This window comes from Megalops cyprinoides, chromosome 6 (genome assembly GCF_013368585.1).
Source record: "Megalops cyprinoides isolate fMegCyp1 chromosome 6, fMegCyp1.pri, whole genome shotgun sequence".
Lineage (NCBI taxonomy): Eukaryota > Metazoa > Chordata > Actinopteri > Elopiformes > Megalopidae > Megalops > Megalops cyprinoides.
Genome location: NC_050588.1, coordinates 8159658 through 8183202, shown reverse-complemented (window position 1 = coordinate 8183202; position 23545 = coordinate 8159658). Strand labels below are relative to the sequence as shown.

Below are 23545 nucleotides of genomic sequence, written 5' to 3'. Positions count from 1 at the left end.
CACCAGTAGAGGGCAGTATAAGATCATGCAAAACATCTGAGGACCGTCACTCTTTTGAATGATTATTGTAAGGCCATATCACATTTATAAGCCACCTGCTATTTAAAGCAGAGGGTGTACTGTACTCTCATGAATCACTGCTGTGAGGAATGTAGAGGCACACGAGATCTTCAACTCTCAGGAGCTCCCATACACATACCCCAGAATCCTCTTGTTCACACTGAACATTTTCCACACGCTCTGTCATACACAGATTTTCAATCCAAAAAACTCCACTAGCTCAAACAAACAGTCTGAGCTTATATGAAGAAAAGGTGACTCATATTATGTGTGGCAGTCCATGGAACATTCATTCTAGGACACTCTAGATGAACTGTGAGAATAGAAAAAATGTAATGCTAATTCAAAATAGATACTTAAGGACACAGTACCATAGCAGTTACACTGTACACCACATCTCCAATTACACTACACACACTACACTATCATTTCAGTTAATAGCATTTTTGTTGTATATTTATTAGAGGATTGTAAATGACTCTATCTATGCTTTGACAGAATAGTGTGTCTACCATTTTACCATATGCCAAAAAGTAATGCAATCGTAAGTAATTTTAATGAGGCCACTGAAGAAAGCAGTATGAGATTAAATGTAGTTCCACTTAAAAATACTGACACAGTCACATGCAAATTTTTACTTTATTTTTATTTTCATATTTACATAAATACAGTAACACAAACTACTCTCAGAAGAACAATATATATATATATACAGTACAGTCACCCAAGCAGTTAACAACTTAATAAATAATACAAATTTAACTTTTTCTGTGTTTTGGAATAAAGTAGGGGGCTTACAGCAGAAATTTTATGCTTGCCATTAAAATGTGCTAGTATAGAAATACAATACTAGTACAACTTCAGTTCTCTTCACTTTATTGTTTAACATTGTTTCATTGAGAAAATATCCACTCTTCTCCTCCTACACTCGGTTAATAAATAAAAAGAAAATGAATGTTTTTTGGATGGAAAAAAAACGTAAGAAATAGAATAAAAACAATATAAAGCAACAAAAAAAAAACGCTCCAAAACATATTTACATATGGTACAGTATAGTGTAACACGATGCTACAATTAATGTAATGTCCATATCTACAATGACTATGTCTCTTCCATACCTGGAGAGCGCTAATCATTTCAATGTTATAGATGTACAGATAGACAGAGAGACTACTCTCCTGTAATGACTGCAAACTCTTCATGACTTAATATACTGTTGCACTGCTCCTGAATCTCTCAGAAATCTCTTATGCTACATTTGTATTCCATACTCCCTAGCCCTCCTGGAACAGACATGGCGGCCACCACCAAAGGGGTGTCCCAGTCCTAAAGGGCCCTTCATGTTGCCTCAGTGCAAATGCACACTTTAAGGAAGAGAACCCTGTGATCTCTACACATGAAAATATTTCAAAAAAGATCATTTGAAACAGGGTGGATGCAGTTTACCTCTTTTGTACTTCAAGGCAGGGGACTAATCCTACTTTCACAACAATTTTTATGAAAATACATTTTTAGTCATAATTCACATTTTCAAATGTATCCACCTGACATGCTTATACTGAAGTAAACTGTGAAGAGATCTATATTGTGTATTGCGGTACTATTAAATTTACTATCCGTAGATCTAAATAAGTGCTTGGTTTGAATGATTGTATGTAAACCGCAAGCACAGATCATGTTTATCCGGTCTGGCTTTGAAAAGCGTCCCGGAGCTGACACTTTCTACCGTTCACCATGTGGGGGCGGCAGAGTACCAGGAAAATGGTTCGGCGTGCAGTGGCTCCATGGAGAGGGGAAAGTGAGAGGTCAGGCTTGCAAAGTAAGATGTGGTGTGCTCTCTTCCTCTCACATCTAAGAGAGAGGCACACTGAGATACAGCAGTTACAGCAAAGCTACGTGCAAATCCCAGAGTCAAGACATCACCCTTTTTACCGTTCAACAAGACATCGCTTCAGTGTGATCCAGTTTTATAAGCGGGAAACGATGCGCCGCGCCAGATGCTACAGCTGCGAGTTTCTGTTGTCCTTTACAGCCAGCTCTTCTGTGCCGACACGCGAGTAAGGTCTCCCCTGCCCGCGTTCGCCAGCGTCCGGCGTGGTGAAAACCCCGATGTGGCCGGCAACATGCTCGTGTCGCAGCGGACGTCCCAGATGTTGTCGTAGTCCACTGCCTGGTCGTCCGGCTTCGTGGGGTTTAGGTGCGTGAGTTGTTCTGTAGGGATGAGAAGAGGATTCCCAGCTGTTAGCCTGAAGTGCCTGCAGTATGCTGTTTGAAATGTAGTAGGCTGGCATTTTTCAACCCAGCCCAAATTCTGTCATACCGTTATTTGTCAGTACAATGGTGTTAACTCCTGTATGTTCCACAAGTGGCCTCACTCTTATCGAAAGATCTGGCCATTTAACACTTCATGCAAGCAACAACATGACAAACAAGCAAATCAAGTCAGCTTTGTTAAAGAATTATTACAGTGTAACAGAAAAATAAACTAGGCATTTGCTCATGCATGTTTGACTACTGAAGTACATGATAACAGCTTTCAGCAAATTCTACAAGATATGAAAAGCATTCTCAAACATTTTACAATTGCATGGACAAAAACAAGTTCTCTAAAAGTGCATGCACCTCTCCCTCTGACCAGCTCTGTACCAGTTAGTTTGTGAATTTAGTTTGAATTTAGTTAGAATTTAGTTAATTAGTCTGTGTGGGCCTGTATGAGGAAGTAATGTATGTAAATATATGGTAAAATATCAAAGGCAAATATGAGCGACACATTTCAAAATGTCCCAATATACAACTTACATTGCAAAGTATATCATCTGAACCTCTTTCCTAACCTTACTTTCTATATATTTTTGACCACACTACATTCTAAACTGTCACCTTGCAGTTATGCACAGTATATGAAAATGGTGCTATGCAATGAATCTAAAGTGTATTTAGTCTTCATATTTTGACTATCGTATGTTAACATGGGGTGGGTTATTAGTGCTATGTGACTGAACAAATGTATACTGGCATCTGTTAAGTTTCCATGTGTTTTCTTACATACATGTACACATGTGGGAATAATATGTGACTGGTCGAGTCCCAGCTGTTGTCTGTATATCAGACCTACATGTATAACCCTTAAGAATGTAATAAATGCCCTTGTGTTATTGCACTCTTACATTCAGCGCAGCGATTAGCCTGTTGGCCTCGCTGCGTCTTTGTGCATGCTGCAGTAAGAGTCTCTGCTTTAAAGCCTGTCCAAGCCTGGTCCTGCACCCACGCCTGTGTCTGTCTGTGGCCGCCGCACCCGGCCGCACTACGCCCCATCGGCCCAGAGGCGGGGCGTGCCTCGACTCGGGAGGGGAAAGGTCAGGCTGAAATCGGATGTCGGGGGCGGCACGCCTCGGACACACCGGCTGCGCACGGAGGAACGATCGCACGGTGGGCGCGGTCGCAGCACGGAACGAAGGCCAATGTTCTTATCTACAGGTTCAATCCTCTGAGGAACAACAGCTGTCTGGCCAACTATTGAAACTTGGTCATTCAGCGCTTCTATTATTGTACTGCTTTAGCTTGTGTTGAATCTGCTGCGCGTCTGCGTCTGCCAGATGAATAAATGTGAATGTGACACATGACTTGTTTGAACTTCATTGAGCACAGGCACAGATTTACATGACTGTTGGTGCAATTCATATGCCTAAAGACTGATTTCAGATTCCTCTATCCCCATACCTCACTAGTCCTTTACCCTGCTGTCGTACCCGTAAATTAAACTGGGCCTGCAACCTGAGGGTGGCAAGTTTGATTCCCTTAGTGAGGCACAGCTGTCATACCCCTGGGCAAGGTACTTAAGATGAAGTCTTTCAGTAAATGTCCCACTGTATGAATGGGTGGTATGTAAGCATGTCACCCCAGACAGAGATCTCTGCTGTGCAACTTGAGAATGTAAGAAGTCTGTTCTGCACTATTTTGGCAAATTTTCTGAATCATTATTTAGGCTGTTGTAAGTAATGACCATGCCCAATTGTTTTTGTGCTTCCCAAGCAAAATAATCACATCTACTCTGACCTATATTAACCAAAAGAAAAGCTTTGTAACTGTAGGTATTGCTGCTCGGCAGAAACGTTGCACTCTGGGAACAGAATGCAGAATTCAGACGAGCCCTTCACTCGCCCGGTCACGCCCCAGTCAGAGGCAAAGCCCACACCGACAGGCCGCGCGCCTCAGCAATGCAAGCTCGCCCCGCGCGGCCCGCAGACCAAACAGAAAGCCGGGTGTTTTTTTGTGAAAGTGCTCCGAGCGCAGAGCGCGGCGTGCCGGACATTCCCACCTTGTGAATAATCCGCCGACATCCGCTGGCTTTGTGAAGAGAGGATCGGCTGCAAGGAATGAGAAAACAGAGAGGGGGGTTTTTTAATCTGTCTGATGGGGGTTAAATATAGCTCTGGCCACCCTTGCACGCTGACCGGGGGTCCTGCTCCGCGGTGGCAGGGGGCTGAGCGCGGTCACGGTCGCTGGGTTGGTCGGGGCTCGGTTACACACAGTTGCTGCCAGGGGGCTCAGAGCTCACCGTGGCATTTTTACAAGGTTTGGATGGACTCTGCGGTCTGTGCTAGAGCTTGTGTTTTACATGACTGCATCCGTGTGTTATGCACAAAAAGATGCCTTCACATGCATTTCTGCCCTGTGAGTGGTTGCTGTTATGGCCCTCTGTAAAATAACAATATTTAATAAGCATAATAACTTTTACTACACTATTATTATTTTTGTTATTATTGATAATAAAGCCTGTTGCCGATCAGCAGTTCAATTTTGGATATTTAGCAGCACACAGTGGATATATGTGTGGCTTGTTCGGCTGTTGTTTGTAATAATGCTTTAGGCCTCCCTGCATGAGGCCATCTGTCAGCTAAATGAATCGCGTATTGAACCCCTGTACGATGTGCCCATACTCAATTCTGGGAGCTGTAGGAGGATAGTGTGTCCTGTGCATACCGGCGTGATGCTGCTGTGTCCTGTAGGGGGCAGGTTCACTTTGGCGACAGCCTCTGTCCTCTCCGTTTCCTGCTTTGGAGCGGGGGTGTTCCTGTACTTCCTACCCAGGGGAGGGGTGCTCAGCCTGAAGGAAGAGGGCAGGAGCTGGGGGCCTGTTGGCGTCTCCCAGTGCTGTGCTGACACCTGCTGTAAGGGGGAGAACATGTAAGAGAGGTCATTTAATGACCATGTCATAAAAAAAGACCTGCTTAGGAGGTTACCAGCTCTGCTCTGGTTAGCGCATCCAAGCAAAAACTGCTGTACCTCACTGTAGGCTAGACGTACGCTAGACTGTAGGCTTCAACCCTCTTTAAAGGAGGCTTCCTACAGTGCATCCAACAACCATTCTACACAGAACGTTTTGTCTCACGGGAACTTGAAATGAATGTCAAATTTCCTACAGTTGCTATTCAAATGTATGGGCGAGTGCATTAGTTTGAGTATTTGAATATGCACATGGGATGTGAACAGGTGGAGCTGCCAAAAACACATCAAGTAGCTGTCACAAAACTGAGCTATGTACACTTGGCACATCCAACCAAATGCTCTCCCTGGGTTTTTAAAAACATCATGTCCTTAATTAGTCACAAAGCGACCAAGCATAGCAGCATAGTCCTTCGTGGCTTGACTCTGGGGTGCTTTAACCTTGGCCTCGGATCAGAGAAGGGGTGGAGATGCGGCACTTACCCCCGGCTGCACATAACTGTCCTCCCACAGGGTCCCCCCAGGGGTGTAGGGGTCGTCGTAGAGGGGTGACAGCGGTTTGCGGAGCGCGCACATGTCCGAGTACCTCTGGCTGACGGGGAGCTGGTGTTTCATGGCCGTCTGGGGGGTGCTCCAGCTGTTGGACTGAGCACAGGGGAGGGGCAGGACAGGCCCAGTGACTGTTTTATTCAGGAAGCATAACATCAGCCATGTATTTCAAGCGGTTCTGTACTGACATGTTTCTCATTGAGCGTATCATGATTGGGATTAAGGTGAGAGATCAGTTACAGGAAAGGGGCTGGATGGGGTGATTTGAGTGACACATCCAGGGGGCATCCCTGCCATAGCTGTGTGCAGTCTCCGGTTCTCAGTACCTTGATGAGGGGGGCCTTCTCCGCTGGTTGGACGGGGGCGTCCTGGTACACCGAGGAGTAGGGCATGTTGTAGACGGGCGACAGCGGCCCGTCGGCTGAGTTGCAGGAGTAGCGCTGGGGGGACGGGTAGCAGAGCGAGGACGGGGGGCGGGGCTCGGGGGGGGGCCTCACGCGGGAGGAGACGCTGTTGCTCCTGCTGCTGAGCCGAGCGGACAGCTGCGTCTCGGCGGAGGTGGGGCGGCTGGAGATGTACTGCAGGGGACGAGCCAGCGCAGCGTTAAACCAGCAACACACGAGTGACAGTGACAGTGACAGATTGGTGGCGTTACATACAGCCGAAGGGCAACAGAGAAGCAGAGGGCTGAGCTGAAAAGGGTGAAAACGGATGGACATGACATAAGGTGTGAATGCAGTACTGCGTCGTTACATGCCACCCATAAACTCATGCTACCAGACAAATCGCAGAGACACAAACACCTGCTGCCACAGCTACAAGCTCTATAACATGTTGCAAATATAAGTATGATTCATACAACATAACACTTTCTTGTCTATGCGAATATTCTTTTAAAACATATTTTGATACAGCAGTAATATTTTTCCAGGTGGCAAAAACACAGTACTACACTGGTGCCTGAAACAAGCCGCCCTCACTGAGCTCAACACATGGAGGCAGAAGTTGCCTATAACGGCTGATCTAGGAGCAGATTTCCCAACCACAGCTCCAACCTTAATCATTATAATCTAAACAGGAAAACTGGCCCTTGACCAGCACTTATGCGAAACTCCTGCCTGGAGGCACGGTGACACAGAGAAGCATCAGAGGGAGGCGCCTGCTTGTATTTCCATTTTGGTGCTAACAGTCGGGAGTGATCGAAAGAGACGCAGCAGTTACTTTAATCAATGGAGGAACAAAGGCCCCCTGTTCTCGCTGCGGGCTCCCTGCCCGGTCCGTTGTAAATGAATTGGATGGGCAGTCTGCCCGCGGTTTGCCTGACTGAGCAGGAGGCCCGGGATCACGTGACCCTGCTGTAGAACCCCGTCCGGCACCTGAGGCGACAGCTTTGCCTGGTACCCGTTCCAGGCACGCCCGTTGCTGCTGAGTATTTTCACGTGCCAGAGAGTGGTGTCTTCTTACAGTAAAGATAAGAGATGAATTGGACTTTGTCGTTACACTATAGGGTTGCTTAATCTTTTCCAAAACACAGTGTCATCCAGTGCATCGAATGCCATGTGAGATCAACAGTTTTCTTACTGTTGCCTGGCTTTTTAGCGCATACTGTATCTACATGCCGCTCAATGTTTGTGAGACATTATGCATGGATGACATGTGCTTTCTGTGCCATTTGAGTGGACTTCTTGAGCTGACCGTCTTGTTTTTCTCCTCCGGGTACAGTACATCTGTAGACTGCAGTGCAGTCTTGATAAGCTCATTTGCTTTAAAGCCAACAGCAGGGCAGACACTATAGAGGGAAAGTGGGTGAGGTTTGAACCGCTGTTAATGATTCACTCAGCAGATGTTATGCTGCCTTCCCTGTTCACGTGGACGGTGGAAAATGTCCCACCAAAATAAACACAGCAGTGATGTAGTCAGATGTTCTTGAAGAATTTCAGTAATTTAGATACAGAGGAAAATATTTGAGATCATTTATTACTGCTAGAGGCTCTCTTTCTGTGATACGAGAAATATTACGCAGAATATGTTTGCATTACAAAGTCATCGGGGCAGCAGTGTGGTGCAGTGTTAAGGAGCAGGGCTTGTAAACCAAAGGTTTCCACTTCAATTCCCAGGTGGGGCAAGGCACTTAACCTAAATATCCAGCTGTATAAACTGATAACGTGCATCATTTGAAAGCTATGTAAGTGAGTTTGGATAACAGCTTCCTATAATCAAACATAATGTCCTGTAATTAATATTTGGAGCACAACACCATAAAGGCAGCCAGGCATCAGAGGGCGTGATGAAATCCTTGCGGAAGAATGCTGTCTGGTACTGATCATACAGCAGTCACTGAGTCGTCTACACAAGCATGTATACAAACACCGTTGCAAGCGATAAGACTTACACAGAGGGGTTCGGTGTAGCCTGGGGACAGGATATTGTCCATGTGGTTGTGGAGCGGGAGCTCGTAGGAGGCCCGTCCGTTTTGGGAGAGCTTCCGTCCCTGGCTGCTGAGTCCGCTCCATCTGTCAAACGCCGGAGCCTAAGGGAGGGCAGGGGTTATGAACGCTAATGTTCCTGCTGCAGTTTCAGCAATCAGAGACTAATGTACTGACTCATCTGACTCTTAACAATATACACCCAACCAATCAGAGACAAGGATCAACTGACTTTGCAGCAGTTGAGCAGTTGATCATTGGTTGCAGCAAACTTGCTGTTATTGTGATGTCCTAAAAAAATCCAAGCCTAAGGAATATGTTTTGGTGCCCAGAATCTTTGACATAGTGGTTAAAGTATTATTATTTGACTGTTACTACTCTCATAAAAGTTTGCAGTTTTCTAACGTTAGCCTATGAATTAAGACTGACGGTGGTCGGCTAATAGGGTTGAACCGACAAATGCCAAAGTGCAGCGTTCCTACATGTGCATCACCTCTTTCTTTGTTGGTGTATAGATGATGTCATAGACGGGAGGAGGGGGAACCTGCACTGTTGCAGGTGTGGCCTTGAAATGGCGGATCCAGTCATGAAACTCGTTCTCGTCCAGGCAGGACACCACAATGGGGTTAATCATTTTCCCTGAAATCAAGGCCACAGTGGTGAGCTTCCAACCCATTTTCTTGATGACTGCTTGCTTTTCTTTATTCAGGTACGCCCTTAAGAGCATAGCTGAGTTTTGAGGAGTATATAGTGATTGTTTTAGCATCTTAGCGTACAAATCGGCAGTCCAGTTGGCAAAAGAGTTGAATATTTACCTTCAATAACGAATGTGTTGGGCTTCACATCTTGGCATGGTGTCGTTATACTAACAGTGTTGAGAGGAAGTTTCCCCTATAAATACAAACACTATCATTACATTAAATTCAACATAGAGCAGTTCAGCTGTTAGAAATGGTTTTGGTTTTCATAAATGTTTAAAGCCCCTTCTGTTAATTAATTACAAAAATTTCAGTATGACCCTGTCAGATGAGATGTTGTCAATAACATCATTGGTGCATGTCAAAACTTGCTTTCAGCTGTGGACAGTAATGGGTTTCATCAATAACTAAACAGCCCTCATATTTTTGTGCCTTTTAAATGTTTTCTTACATCACACAGGTTGTTGTAGGAAATGGTATAGGTAAGTAAGAAGTGAATTCTTTTCAATTTGGACAAAATAATGATAATGATAACAATAAAACCATGTTTTTTATTATGTCCTTGTGCAATAATTGGGTCACTGGGCTGTAGAAGTTCCTTCTTTCAAAGCCAAACCAGGGTCCTGTGGGCATTTAAGATCCCACTGCTTGTAGAGATTAAGGATGGTAACCCTGGATGGAGTCATGGCCAAATGCTAATGAGGGATGGTAACCCTGGTTTTGTGGCCAAATTCTCTCAGTTGGGCAACTGAGGCATCTCTCGCCCTCATTTTCCAAATGAGTCCCCTCCTCTCCCCCTCAGCTGAAGTGCAGTGACTGTTCCAGGGCACACCATGAATGTGTTACAAAACGCGCTCGGTTATGATGGGTTACAATGAATCACCTTGTAGAAGAGGCCGTTTCTTTCCTCGGAGAGGAAAATGAGTGTGGCTGGGTACATCACCAGCAGCCTGTCGTGCTGCTCCTGAAGAGACAAAGCATTTTAACACTTAGTGGGGAACACCGTAGTGGGGAATCCAGTCTGCCATTTTTGTGCTGATAGCCAACAGCTAGATTACGATCAGGAGTTATGTTGTTTACACTGTATGTTGAAATCAGATAAGAACGCCTCTATGCTGCCATTTAGGTCGCTGAGCTATACCTGCTAATTTTCTGGTCTGTGTTCTCCAATGTAACCGTGAACGCACACACCCGACAAGGGCGTCGGACACATAACGATTGCTACACGAGGCTCATAAATCAACATGCCTTTGTTTCTTTACAAAATAAAAAACATTGTCCGTTGAGAAGCTCTTTGTTTTTCTTCACGAGATTTCGCCACGTAGGCCATTTAGAAGCGAAGCCTCATTCCCTGACAAGCGGCCTGTTTCCCATTACTGAGGGTGTGTCAGCTCAGCCAGACAGCGCACTCCGCTCTAGCGGAGAGGTGAGTCACGGCCCAACGCGAGGGCTGTGGGTTCACCCACTTTAGCCAGCCTAGATTGTCCCACAAAGCTTTTTATGATGAGGCTGGTTCCCTCATGCTGACGAAGGCTCTAATGCTGACGGGGCTTTGTCCTTGTTTCCCTTGTTCACTACAAAAATGTTATAAAAGCAGAAAGAGTTTTCTGTAAGAAGTTGCCTTTCATTAGAGCACCTTTATTGTCATAATGTCTGCTCTGTGTTGAAGTGTTATGATATTTCTATTCATACTAACAGTGTACCTGCGAACATAGTTTTTTGGTTTTGTAAAGAAATATGTATAGTACAGTTATCCACCTGAGAGCAGCCTGAAATCTGACCCAGGTACAGTAGCTACATCAATCATGCCTGTCAGATCTTAGGTTGCACAATCCTCGGAAGTCAGTATGTTACAGCTGGACAGCTGTGTACTGTGATTTACCAGCCTATTCCTGCTCATTCCAGGAAAACCACCATTTGTCAGAGTCACAAGCCTCGGCACAGTTAGTAACTCACGGTTTGCTGATGTACAGCATACACTGAGTGCTCTTCCCATAAATATTAACAGTATGGATTGGACTGTCCCCTTTAACAGCTGGTCATCTGTCAGTGCCACAGTGTGAGCTGAGTTGCAAGGGTTAATAGTCTGAGTGACAAGGACTGCGTTTTGACGTCACACAATAAAACACACTTCTGAGAAGCAGACAGGGTTGTGTTACCTGGCATGGCAGGTGCTGCAGCCTCACTTTGGTGACGTAGGTGATGGGGCCCAGGGACTCCCTCTGTGAGCCTTCCCACTCGTAAATGGGCTCATTCTTCACCGAATTCCTCAGATCCTCCCTGCCCTTGATGCTGTCCTCTGTGTGCTGGGAAGAAAGTCGGTCAAGGCTCGAGATTAAGGAGCGGGACATTCCCGAAACTCTCGCCTACACCCCAAACCCGAACCGGGGGTGACAGAAGAGACCCACGATTGCTGAAACTATGCCAGAGGTCTGTTTCTGGCTCCCATTAAGATGATCAGCTGCAGCCAAGCGCCGGGGTTATGGTCTGGGATTGGCAGTTAGACTGTCATTTTTACGACTTAAAGTCGACCGCATCATGATCCCTGTTTGTTTTCAAATCTGAAATTCCCCTTCTCTCCACTCCAGAGTGGGGGAGTACAAAGTAGGCCCAGTCATCCTCCGCTCTGTCTCATCAGGCTCTGCAACGCATTGCAACATTGTTCTAGGCGTGTGCAGCTACAATAATCCACAGTACGGGCAGGATGTTATCTACTGTTTGATGTGGCCACTCCAACCACAAGCCCCAGAGCTTCCTCCTACCACTCCCTCAGAGAGACATTAATCATCACACAGCTGTTAATAGGCTTTTTAGTGAATGGGGGGGGGGGGGGGGGTTGTTGTTTCTTTGCTGTATGAGTTAAGCCCTGATCCAGATCTTCCTGTGACACAAGTAAAGGGTCCTGGTGGGCGTGGGAGGCAGAGGGCTGGCTTACCTTTAGCCTGGTGTATGTCCTGGTCTCGGCCGTGATCACGGTTCCCCCGTTGGCTTCGACGTGCTCCTTGAGGAGGCTGAACCAGGTGTCCAGCTCCTTCTGGCTGGAGCAGTACACGATGATGGGGTTCAGGCCGATGCCTGCGGAGGTGGAGAAAATGGGGTCAAGGCTTTGTGTAGCTGAGACACGGCTCAGCTCAATGTCGCAAGAAAAACAACCCGGCTGCTTGGTACAAGGGGGGTTTAGTATTAAATTGAGATGAACTACGAATGGGGTAGCAGGAGTTTGAAGTTGCTTTGTATTGCATATGTAGGGCAGGAGAGCATCAAGATCTGGCACATATGATATTTAAATGGAGGAATATTTGTGATGGAAATTCCCCTGGAGGAATTTCCTTTTGGATTCAATTCGTATTATATTCTAGTACAGCTAGAATGCAACTTTAGCAGATTTCATGGATTTTGTTTGCTTTTGTTGTGCTGGCTGATGTGTATACCAGAGACTTTCACTCAATCACAGAGAAAGCCTATTTCTGTAGGCTATGAGCTAGATTCTCTCTGTGGCCTCCAGCAAAAAGAGCTATGTAGCTCACATTGCACCACACCACATGGATAAACAAACACTCCCTCTAAAGGACCGCCTATGCTGGTGAAGGTTAAAGACTAGGTATATAGAGCCAGTCCTGCATACCAAAGATAACAGGCCAGATAACATCTGAGTCCATCCCTGAAGTATGCCATTTCTAGTAACGTGTCTGTGAGCAACCAGGGCTGGTCATCTCTTATGGACATTTTAAAATATATGTTTGACTAAAATTTTGAGTAAAATTTTGCAACCACTTTAGTTGTTGCAATATTAACATTAATTGAAATTTCTACTGAGCTTGTGTATGTTTTCAGTCCAGGGTACTGTATGTGAGGGTCTGTATTCTTTACATTCCTGTGCTGATTGACAGTTTAGATACTAGGTGTTAAAAGGCATGGTGGGGCATTCACACGGTCATGTGAGGACAGTTACGCTGAGCAGAAACGTGTTTGGACACAGCAGTTTATAAAGACTATTCCTAATGGCCTCCGAAACAAACCAAACTTAGTAGAATTATTGAGAAATAAATAAATTCATTGGGACAAGAATTTGTTGTTCTGCTGATCGAATGACTTTTCCGAAACCTTTCAGTGGTTTTCCAGCTCTCGTGACTTGTCATTCCCGATCAGCACGGTTATTTAAGCACGATTGATTACTCACGTCTGTGCTTGAATGACATCCGCGCTCTTGATATCCGTATATTGATTCTATATTTGACTCACTGTTTTCTCATACTTGCTGTAAACAATCACTTCCTGTCAGAAACTGTACCTCCCTCCTCACACGAGGGCACTTATATTGACATTAATGCTTTTTCAACTCTTGCAACCGGATTGGTATAGTGAGATAGACAGAGGTGAGAAATCCTTTTTAAACATTCAACGGGTGCTCAGAATACTGCCCTTGTGGTTGAATATTAGCATTTTTCTGTTTGCTGTCATTTTCTGGGGGCTGAAAACGAACACATTCTGAAGTGCAGTACCGGGTACAGATCTTGGGAGCAGACTGTAGGAGGAGGAGGAGGTCAGGGGAATGCGGAGTGGCTCTGCGGCAGCGGGTAATGGCATCTTCGCCCAACAGCTGAACAACTCCTACTGCACCTGTCAGCGCACAAGGAGAGCTTTGTGCACCCATTTCTGCTGGCTGTCACCATCCCACATGGGGGTGCTCCTTACATCGGGTTTAGGGCAAATGAAGGGGTTCGGGGGCTGCCCAAGCGCTGGTTCTTGGCCTCCTTTTGAAATGGCAGAATGCCTAACCATGTTGTAAATGGCTCGTCTTTTCTATCTAAATGCACACTCAGCCAAGGGAAACTGGCAAGGGTACAATGAGTACCTTGTCGACTTACTTATAGATCAGTTCAGAGATATCCGTTCAGGTTTGTTCATGCAAAATCATTTTCCAGATCGTCAACACTGGGATCAGCTGGGGTTTTCTCACACTTTTTTATACATTCATTAGCAGGTAACACCAACCCACATACTGCAAAATGGATTTTTTTCTTCTCTTTTTTCGTTTGGTAAGAAGTCAGTCAGACTGCTGAGTTGAGCATTGGAGCACATGATTTGAAAACCAGTGTTTCTGAGCACAGGTGTATATGCTTGCCATTTTAAGAATGTAACTTTAAAAGGTAGTTGTAAAAACCTGTAGCTTTAAAAGGTCCATTTAACAATTTTGAAATAAGGGCTTAAAACATGAAAAATGGTATACATCAGCCGTTGTAGCAGGGAGTAAAGAGGGTTCGCAGTTCATAAACTATTTATAGTTTTGGTTGTAGGGGGGCATCTTGAATATGCGATGAGGACATATTTGTATTTTGAGTGTGTGTTTGGTTTTGTTTCGTAGTTACGCTGCATGATATCACATCGACCTCGTAAAAAGACATATTCATCATTCCAGCCCCGGGCTGGAATCTTCCTCTGTGGAGCAAGTTGAGACAGCGCGCCCGGGGTGCGTAACACGACCTCATCTGGTTTGTCTTCTCCTTTCAGCCCCGTACCGACGGGGCACCAGCCCCTCTTTAATATGCGGCGCGCTCACCGTTTATTTGAAATGCAAAGTCCTCAGTGTTGTTGCCGCCGTCGCCACCGCTGCCCTGCAGGTTGCAAATAGTGAGCTCCTTCAGCGGGAGGGTGCCCTGCGGGACCGTTAAAACAGACACACGAATAAGGTTATGAGCTGAGTCACAGCGTGTTCACGCACGACATCACCGTGCGGTGTTACCTTTCACTTCAGTTGACCCCTGCAAGCATGCTCGACACGTGACATATGCCTAGTACAAGGGCTGCTACATTGAGCTGTTTAAAGAGTCCCTCCCTCATTCAAACATTAGCTTACATCGTTTACACCTAGTCACAACAGTAAAAAAACAACAGAAGTAAAACTCTAATTCACAGCACAACACAGCTGGTGAATTATGACATCACAGAGGGGTGAGATCCTTTTATGACAGGTGCTGTCGGGTGGGAGTGGCACTCTTAGCTTGCCCGCCACACCCCTCCCTGAGCGTATCGCCACCCGAGACGCAATAAAACATTCGCTAATGACTGTACATGTCTCATCAGAGAGGTGTAGAGATATGCCCAATGGCATTATGCGTGACCTCTCCACAGCCTGGAACGAAAGGACTCGAGCAGTCACAAGTGAGTCCACACAGCCGTACGTGAACGTGCTGTGAAACATGGACTCTTCGCCTTCGTCAGCTGTCCATGACGTTGACAGATCGGCATGGGTCGCCTGGTGCGAATTGTGCGTGATGTGTTTACTTTTCTGCCCCGAAGTGATTCAACCGATTCAAAACTCAACGGCATAGCAGCTTATCTTTTCAGGAAGTGGCCGTCAACTGAGGAAAGGGGATATACGGGAGCAGGTATAACAAAACAGCAGCTTGCTGGTTTCGTCTTTCTCCCCAGTCCTAACTGACTGGGTGAGGAACTACTGTGGGGGGGCTACTGGCTATGACCAGCCGGTGTCCACTGGGAACCAGGCTTAGGGCCAGGAGGGGAAGCATGGCCTTGCGCAAACAAACCCTCACCTGATAGGTCAGCCCAGCTGGGTTGTTGGAGACGAAATGCAGGTGTGTCTGGAAGAGGTCCAAAAAGCAGTCGTGCACATCCTGAGGGAAGAGAGGCAACGGAGAGGGTTAGCCATAGCGTTTCAGTTAGAGAGAGACAGAAGCTAAGAGCGGGTCATAGAAACTCAGTAATTCCCAACAATGGCATGGCTCATTTGTCCCAATGCTTTACTTTCAGGCTGAATTACCTGTGCTGGGTATGTGTGCATTAATTCAGTTTGAGGGTTGTTCACAGGAATACATTCATCACATGATCAGCACTCTATCATGATGTTCTGAACCTGCCTGCAGCAATTCTCTGTAGTTGGTGGGGTGTATACACATTCTTAAGTGAAGAAGGCAGCAGCAGCCCAGGCTAGTGAATACACCCAGACTCCCCTTTTTGATACTTGGAGACAGCTTCATAAAAAAACAAAAGCCTGTTGTCTTCCCTCTTTATTTTCATGGTACCAACTGTATTGCCAGGTGTTGCAACATTGTGACTGAGTTTTTTTTTCTGTCCCTGCAGAAATAGGTGCAAAATATGGCAGCTGAAAAAGTCCGGCTTCCAGACCACATTGTATCTGTAGGTAAATCAGAGACAGAAGCTTCTGTCTTTATCTCTGTCTCTCCCTCCCTCCCTCTCTCTCTATCTCTATCCACATCTCTCCCTCACTCTCCCTAACTCTTTGTGCCTCTCCCTTTCTCTCCCTATCTCTCCCCAGCACACACAGATCAGAGCACAGGGACGTTTCGCAACGCTGCCAGGCCCACATGTCCAGACAAGGGCTTTGATCCCCTGTGCTCCGTTTCCAATGGTCCACTGATTTACTGTTGAGATAAAACAGCACTTTCTCATGGCTGCAAACACCCTCTGTGTTTTCTCTTGTCTTCAGGACCTCATCCGTTTACTGTTATACAAAAAAAAATGTGGATGTAAACTGATACCTCAGCCTTCATGTATGGTGATAATCATACTATCATTGCAGATAGCAACAAGTGTGATCTCAAGTGCCTTAAAGGCTATGGGTAACACTAAACATGTAGGGGTTCCAGAACCTTCCAAACCCACCTAATCACTCAGTGGCTATACAGTGGCCCCTCCATAATCAAAATATTCCCAATATATGTTAATATGTCCACCAACTAGGACAACAGTATTTGTACTTTTACTATGTCAAAATATGTGTCACATTTTAAGAATATTTGTGTGCTGTTTATTGTGTTATTTTATGCATGAACTGTAGCATACAGCATTGCATTGTAAAATTACAATACACTCAACAATAAACACCCAGTAGTTCTCTCATTGGCTGATAACAGCACACAATCTAGCCAACACAAAATTCAATTCATCTGAATATCTGCGGAAGCCATAAAAAGGCTTTTTCATTCGTGTCTTGCAAGCCCTGTCATGACCCACACTTTGGCAACCACTGATCTAGACATTTAGGGAGTGTCATTAGCTCAGTAGCGTGTTCATGAGGTTCAGCTCTTTGCAGCATGTTCACAGATCCATTCATCTATATCTCATCCAGACGTGCTCATGCCATTACCCATATCCCATCCAGTTATCATACAGATTGATGAACCAGTGTAGAATTGACCCTTGGGGGGCACGGTCTGTCTCTGGAGCCTCACCTGGCAGTGCAGGAACCGGAAGCGCACTTTTGAGCTGTGGACCATCCTGCCGTAGTTCTTCACATTGATGCTGCTCTTCTTCCAGCCTCCTGAGGGGTCATAGGCAAACGGCGGATCCCATTTTATGTTTTCTATAGTTTGGAGATCCTTTGGTGACATATCCTAAAAAGCAAACATCAACAGCATTTTCAGAAGGCAGTCCCACGTGATTAAGAGCATTACACTCTATAAAGGTTTTGGATGGTCAGACCATATCCCATATACTTGAGTGGGTAAAATTCTGGTCAAGTAGTTTACAGGAAAGATACAAGCGATCATAGAAGTGATAAAAAAAGACAAACTCCTGACTATACCACTACTGGAGAGAGTATCAAATTTAAACTAGGACATGATGAAGGAATAGATCAAACCCAATTACAATATATTAATTTATTGGATTGACAACTGTGTTATTATGTGATCCACAAAAATAAGACTGATAATCACTCCCTTAGAGATACTATGAAAACGTTGTGACCATCACCTGTATTTTACAGAATGAAAGGTATGTCTTAAAAGAGGATACAGAGAAAAAACTGTGTATTTCTGTGTGCACGTGCTTCAGAACAGTCTTGGCAGCCGTAGAACATTTGCAGGTGAAATGAATGGAGGTGCACAGCCCTAATGTGAAGCACTTACCTTCCGGGGTGTGACAGTACACAGGATGTTGATGATGCTGTTGGACTTCACTTGGCCCTCCTGCGGGTTCTTCTTCCGGAACAAACGGCTGCTGTTCACAGAACAGAGGAAGAGTTAACAAAGAAAGAAAGAAAGAAAGAAACTTCTATGGAGGAAAACTCACAAAAATTTTTTTTACCAATCTGCAAACTCAGGCACTAAAAACATGATCTTTACATACTGCACTTGGACTAGGATAGATTAGAGAGATGGTCTCTAATGAAATAATAATAATGCTTACTCAGTTTTTTTTTTTATTTAAACCTGTTATGTTTGGCCTTCTAACTGCAAACCACTGGTATTGCTGAATTCGTTCCCAAAGGCAAGAGTTAGCCTTTTGTATTTTTTTGTGAAATGTTGTTTCTCCATTGGCCTCAGGCTAATATCGCTGACAATGTTGTTTGGACTTTGCCTTAACTACCTCAGTGGCCTGACGGTTTTGTGTTATCTGTGTCGGTTGTGTATTGTCAGGTATTTTTACCGCCAGTTTTGCATCCATCACAATGGTTTTCACTGTTGCGGTTGAAATTTACATACTATGACATGTTCCAGTTGTAGAACCAGTTTGCATTGTATTAACTGACCCGAACGGGCATTGTAATCTGCCTGGAGCGCGGTAGCATGTAGTTCGAGTGTAATGATCTATTGCCTTGCCAGAGAACAACAATACAATTCACTGTTATGTAGCTGCAGGATGTAAGTATTCAAATATAATGCTTGAATGCCATCCTTTGTAACGTTTGACCTCTGTTTATCATCATCAGTGTTGTCGCTGAAATAAATGACTTCCTTTCTGGTCCCGTGAAATGGTGCGCTTGCCAAACATGACAGTCAGGTCTTCGTCCCTTTGTGACTCAATTTGCAAGTGATTAACATAGAGACAAAGGATCAACTCATATTGAGAACGACGGGAAGTTGTAATAAAATTCAATGATGCACAATGTAGTTAGTGGATCTTCAGAAACATAAACAAATGGTCAAGACAATAGTGCACGGGAAGCAGAACACCGATATTTACTGTTCTATAATTATTTTGTCTGTGACTTGCTTGTGGGACCACAATTACTGATCGCGATAATTACTTTTTGGCTGTCTTTTCGCGGTTGCTTAAACTTTGTACCGTTATCTCTAGCTCTCTGTTTTTATTTGAAAACGCACGTCCCATGACCGCGTGAGGTCTGGCTCCGCTGTCGAGCGTGCCGCACGGTGAACGAAAGCTGATAGCCCCGCTGGGACTGCGCGATTCGCCGGCAGCGTCCCATTAAACCGGTGGAAGGCCCCTCCGGAGAAACTCTAGAGAGGAGCCGCATTCCGCTGCGTGGCGATGGCAAACGATACACTGCACTACGGTCCGCCTGCGCAGTATTTCTGCAACATCCCAAGAGCATTGCCCTGGCGCTCAACATGAATCAGGGTACCTGCCAGCAGACGCAGAGATACCTTATGGAGGAGCATGTGGTCTTGATTTAGCTTGGTCCACCTTAAATACTTTATAAGTTAATCATAATTGTATCTGTTTCTCCTATAAAAAAAAATGTAGGCTATAACACCTCGTAATTTACTAATCTTAAAATTGCCCTGTAAAGTCTGTCTTAAGTGGCCATATTTTAAAACTGTGTGACAAGATTTTCTTTTATTATTTCCTTGCTGATAAAATGAGATAGGAAGATAGGAACAAAACTGTTTTCAAAAGACAACTGTTACTGTTCACTGAAATCAACCTTCCGGAAGGAACCAAAGGTGAAATTGCACATAAAGTACAGGTGGTTTTCGAGTGAGGTCACATTAGCAGCAGAACTAAGGTTTATTGATGGACACTTGTTGAGTAGCCTAACTGCTGGTACATGTCAGAATGGGTGGGCGTAGAGACTGTGTACTGTGCTCCGCATTCACAATAAGAAATGCATACAACCTGAGGACCTAACAGAAGATACCTAACTGACCTACAACACCCCATGCAAACAGCAGACAAATTTCAACTGAGTGGCTAGCGTGGGGTTAACCCAAGTACAGAGCTGGGGATATACTGACCCACTGACTCTCTCCCAGTGCACGTACAGTCAGCAGTTACGCCCTTAACCTCACACATCTCTGCCCGTTGAATACCAAGAGTTCCTGTGGGCTTTGCGACCCAGTCTGAAATAACAGATCGGGTTCAGGCAGACGGGCCAGCGAGCAGAACCAGATGCAGGCTCCTAAGAACCGATCAGAAAGAGATAGAGAAAGAGAGACTTATGGTTAGAGCTGACCCAGCCGTGCCCACCTGTTCCGCCGGATGAAGCTCTTGCTGGAGAACCTGAAGTTGTGATGAGGGACGCATGACATGCTGCTCCCCATGCTGAGACGCCGTGTGTGTGAGCGTTCGCTCCGAACGTGCCCCGCACTGTATCCTCTCTGTAAAGGACTTGCTGTAATCCAGGCAGCAGTGTGTGCTCTCTGATAAGGTGAGGCAGATACTGAAGGGAGAGGGCAGTGAGAGAGCTCTACTAGATCCGCATGTGTGGGTGTGTCACACAGGAGGGGGCTGGGCCCTGAGCCGGAGGTGGGGAATGTGCCTGTGTGTGTGTCTCTCTCCCTCCCTCTGTCTGACTGTGTGTGTAATGTATGTCTCTCTCTTTCTCTGACTGTGTGTGTAATGTGTCTCTTTCTCTGACTGTGTGTAATGTATGTCTCTTTCTTTCTCTGACTGTGTGTAATGTGTCTCTTTCTCTGTCTGTGTGTGTAATGTATGTCTCTCTCTTTCTCTGACTGTGTGTGTAATGTATGTCTCTCTCTTTCTCTGACTGTGTAGGTAATGTATGTCTCTCTCTGTTTTTCTCCTACTGTGTTTGTGTGTGCATCTCTCTTTCTTACTGGGTTTGTGTGTTTTTCTTTTTATCTCCCTCTGGGTGTGTGTGCCTGTAAGTCTGCTTGTGCATGTGATTGGTGTGGGTGTATGTGTGTCAGTGTGTGGGTGTGTACATGGTTGTGTGTGTGGGCGTGTGAGTGTGTGTTATGGATGTATGTAAATCTGTGTGAGTGTGTATGAGCGTGCATCGGTGTGTACGTGTGTGTGTCCACTCTCTTAGAGTTCAGGGGAGGAGAGAGGCTTGGCATTCAAAGTTTACACCCTCCGTGGGATTTCTGCACTAAATTAGCCCCAGAGGAGAGACAGGAGTGCTACTTCTCACACCTCCAGAGGGACAAATGGGGCTCCTTTAAAGCCTTCACAGCTCTCACAAAAGACTGTAAACGCAGAATTTAAGATGATGGCGGTGCAGGGCTGTCAATAAAGACTGACAGAGGCATGTCTCAACATGTCTATTTGTTGAAAAAGCAAGTCTAAAGGGCCGAATATCTTGAGTATGTTCGTAAATCAGACTTGCATTCCTGGATTGTTTGGCTACAGCATCAAGGACAACCATCAGTTACTGTATGTCACACTTTAGAGAAACACAAGCAGTACACAAGTGTAGAAAATAGATGATTTATTTGAATTAATTTATCTGTATGAATATTACTTACTGTCCAGCTGTGATATCGTGAAATTAATTGTTAATGCATGTGAGGACACATAGTTTTTGTAGGCTTCTCCACCACACCATTTCTTTGAGACAACTTTTTGGCATTAAATAGAAGCTGTGATTGAGAAATACATTGTGTTCAGAATGTGATTTAAAGTTTAACTTCTTTTCTATATTCCAGTACATGACAGAAAATAGAATATTTTTTTGCTGGTGTGCAGACATTTTCCTTTTCCGATTTTTCCATTGTCTCCCAACAAAAGGTCACAGCGCAATACTCAGCGTATTTTATCAGGATTTTAACTCCCACTGTTACACATACAGTTCAAATCCACACTGGTAACGACCATCAGTGAGGCGGTCCCTTGGGATGCAGCCTCCATTTGAGGAGGGTGTTGGATTGCTTTCCAGCTTATTGTTTTATGGCTTTTTGTTTCAGGGCAGCAGACAGCCGTTTTCCCCCAGCCTCTTATTCCACATTGGCCTGCGGGTCTCTGGAGAGCACTCAAATGGTTAAAACCTGCACAGCAATTACAGCAAGGCGATGAAGCATTTAACAACTATCTCTCCTTATAACAGCTCCTGAAATGTTTCCCTTATGTGAACTGAGAGGAAATGCCTTTTTCAGGCGTCCATATTTAGGGATCGAGACTGGAATGCAAATATTGACCTACACAGCATGCTTCAGTGCAGTTGTATCAGATGTTTTTATTTCTTTGATGGCGTGTAAGCCTTCATGAAAGTTAAAATGATATGTAAATTTATGATAAAATATGAAATCATATACACATGCACAGATTGATTACAATATAATCAATCAAGTATTGCATCTTTGAAGTTGAAATTCTGGTATATGTGTTCCAGATACTGCCCTTTGGTCACATGTACTAGTTTGATATACACCCAAATATTTTCACTGACATGTTTTTTTCACAAACTGTCAAAATTGTCTTTGAAGGAAATTAGAAAAGACATGTTCGTTATGGATAGTGAGCTTCACATTACCAAGGAAAAGCATGTGAGAGAAGTCAATATATGCGTCCATAATCATAAGTGTTGCATCTTCGCATTCACGACATGTCTTCTTCAAACAAATGTACAGCTTCCAAATGAACAATGCGAAAAACAATGCAAATGTTTTTTTCAGAACCTATTTCACCAAAAATATGTCTCAATTCCTAAAAGTGTTCTTTTTAGTGAAGACAAATTTATGTGGTTGTTTTTGTGTGATGCCATTGTATTGGGGACAACTGTATGGAGTGTCCTTTGAAAAACGTCTAAAATGTGCCATTATTGCTGATTTTGAACTGCTGAGTGAATTGCTGAGTGAGTCAATATTGTAATGAATCAGTTGGGTTTTGTGTTCATTTGGTGTTTTTTTTTTTTTAATTTTCAGTGAATTTCAATGTTGATACTTGTTTTTCTTAGATGCTTTTTTCCAAATAGCCAAATATGCATTTTACGTTTCAAGTACCAAAAATTTTCTGAATTCCACAACCAGCTTCCAAGAAAAGTTTTACTCTTTCTTAAAAAAAGAGTCTTTATGAATCATTAAGGCACGTGGAACGCGGTGTTTGGTTTTGATTTAAATCTTACAAATAAGTAGTTCCCCGGAATACCAACGTGAGTAGCGGGTGTGTTTTTGTGGGCTAAAGACGACAGTTGCTGAAGCAGCGGCCAACTGTTTGCGCTACATTCCAAAACTGAAAAATGACGAACTTGGATCCATGTGTGAAGAGGCGAGAGAGAGAGAGAGATAAGGAAACAGCGCATTGGTCTGATTCATAGCTAGGTTCACCTGATAGCGTACGTGTTCCCGCACCGACGGCGCTTCGGAGCCTCGCACCGTAATGGAAAAAACGTTTTCTGGCTCCTAGCGGCAGGTCGAGAGGATGACTCACTGCGTGCTCTGAACACGCAGCGAATTCCCCGGAGGAAGTGACGGCCATTTAGTAGCACGTCTGGGAAAGTTTATTCTGCGGTCATCTGGTCTCATCCCTGATCCACTGCCTCGGACAGTTTCGACGCCAGTTGCCAGGCAGAAACTCAGCTGGAAACTTCTGCCCCAAGTGGTGCGCCTCGTTAAAATATACAGGTGCATACAAAGGGTTTTTGAGCCAGTATTGGGTTTATACTGGCTGATAGTAGGGGTA

At 44.8% G+C, this 23545-nt stretch overlaps 1 protein-coding gene across 2 annotated transcripts; it reads right to left on the bottom strand.

Moving 5' to 3' along the window:
* Positions 1 to 1223: 1223 nt before the first annotated feature.
* plekhn1 (pleckstrin homology domain containing, family N member 1) lies at positions 1224 to 20328 on the bottom strand. Of its 2 annotated transcripts, XM_036531923.1 has the most exons (16): positions 20153 to 20328; positions 17851 to 17941; positions 17173 to 17334; positions 15514 to 15594; positions 14520 to 14616; positions 11895 to 12034; positions 11119 to 11265; positions 9843 to 9923; positions 9077 to 9152; positions 8755 to 8900; positions 8228 to 8365; positions 6162 to 6413; positions 5770 to 5931; positions 5044 to 5229; positions 4379 to 4427; positions 1224 to 2271 (listed from the first exon to the last, which is right to left on the bottom strand). In XM_036531923.1, exons 1-16 carry the CDS (start codon positions 20224 to 20226, stop codon positions 2087 to 2089), a joined length of 2067 nt encoding a protein of 688 aa, XP_036387816.1. In that variant the 5' UTR covers positions 20227 to 20328; the 3' UTR covers positions 1224 to 2086. The 2 variants fall into 2 exon arrangements, with proteins under 2 accessions (XP_036387816.1, XP_036387817.1); XM_036531924.1 differs by lacking the exon at positions 4379 to 4427 and having other exon boundaries at positions 2191 to 2271.
* Positions 20329 to 23545: the final 3217 nt, after the last annotated feature.

What these genes read in the sequence shown, in the direction of transcription:
- plekhn1 (XM_036531923.1), bottom strand. Translation starts at nt 20,226, where the DNA reads ATGGGGAGCAGCATGTCATGCGTCCCTCATCACAACTTCAGGTTCTCC. An exon ending in GAAACGGCCTCTTCTACAAG is followed by an intron (nt 9,153 to 9,842) that starts GTGATTCATTGT and finishes TTGTATTTATAG; the next exon opens with GGGAAACTTCCTCTCAACAC. An exon ending in GACACAGCAGCATCACGCCG is followed by an intron (nt 4,428 to 5,043) that starts GTATGCACAGGA and finishes CATTCCTTGCAG; the next exon opens with CCGATCCTCTCTTCACAAAG.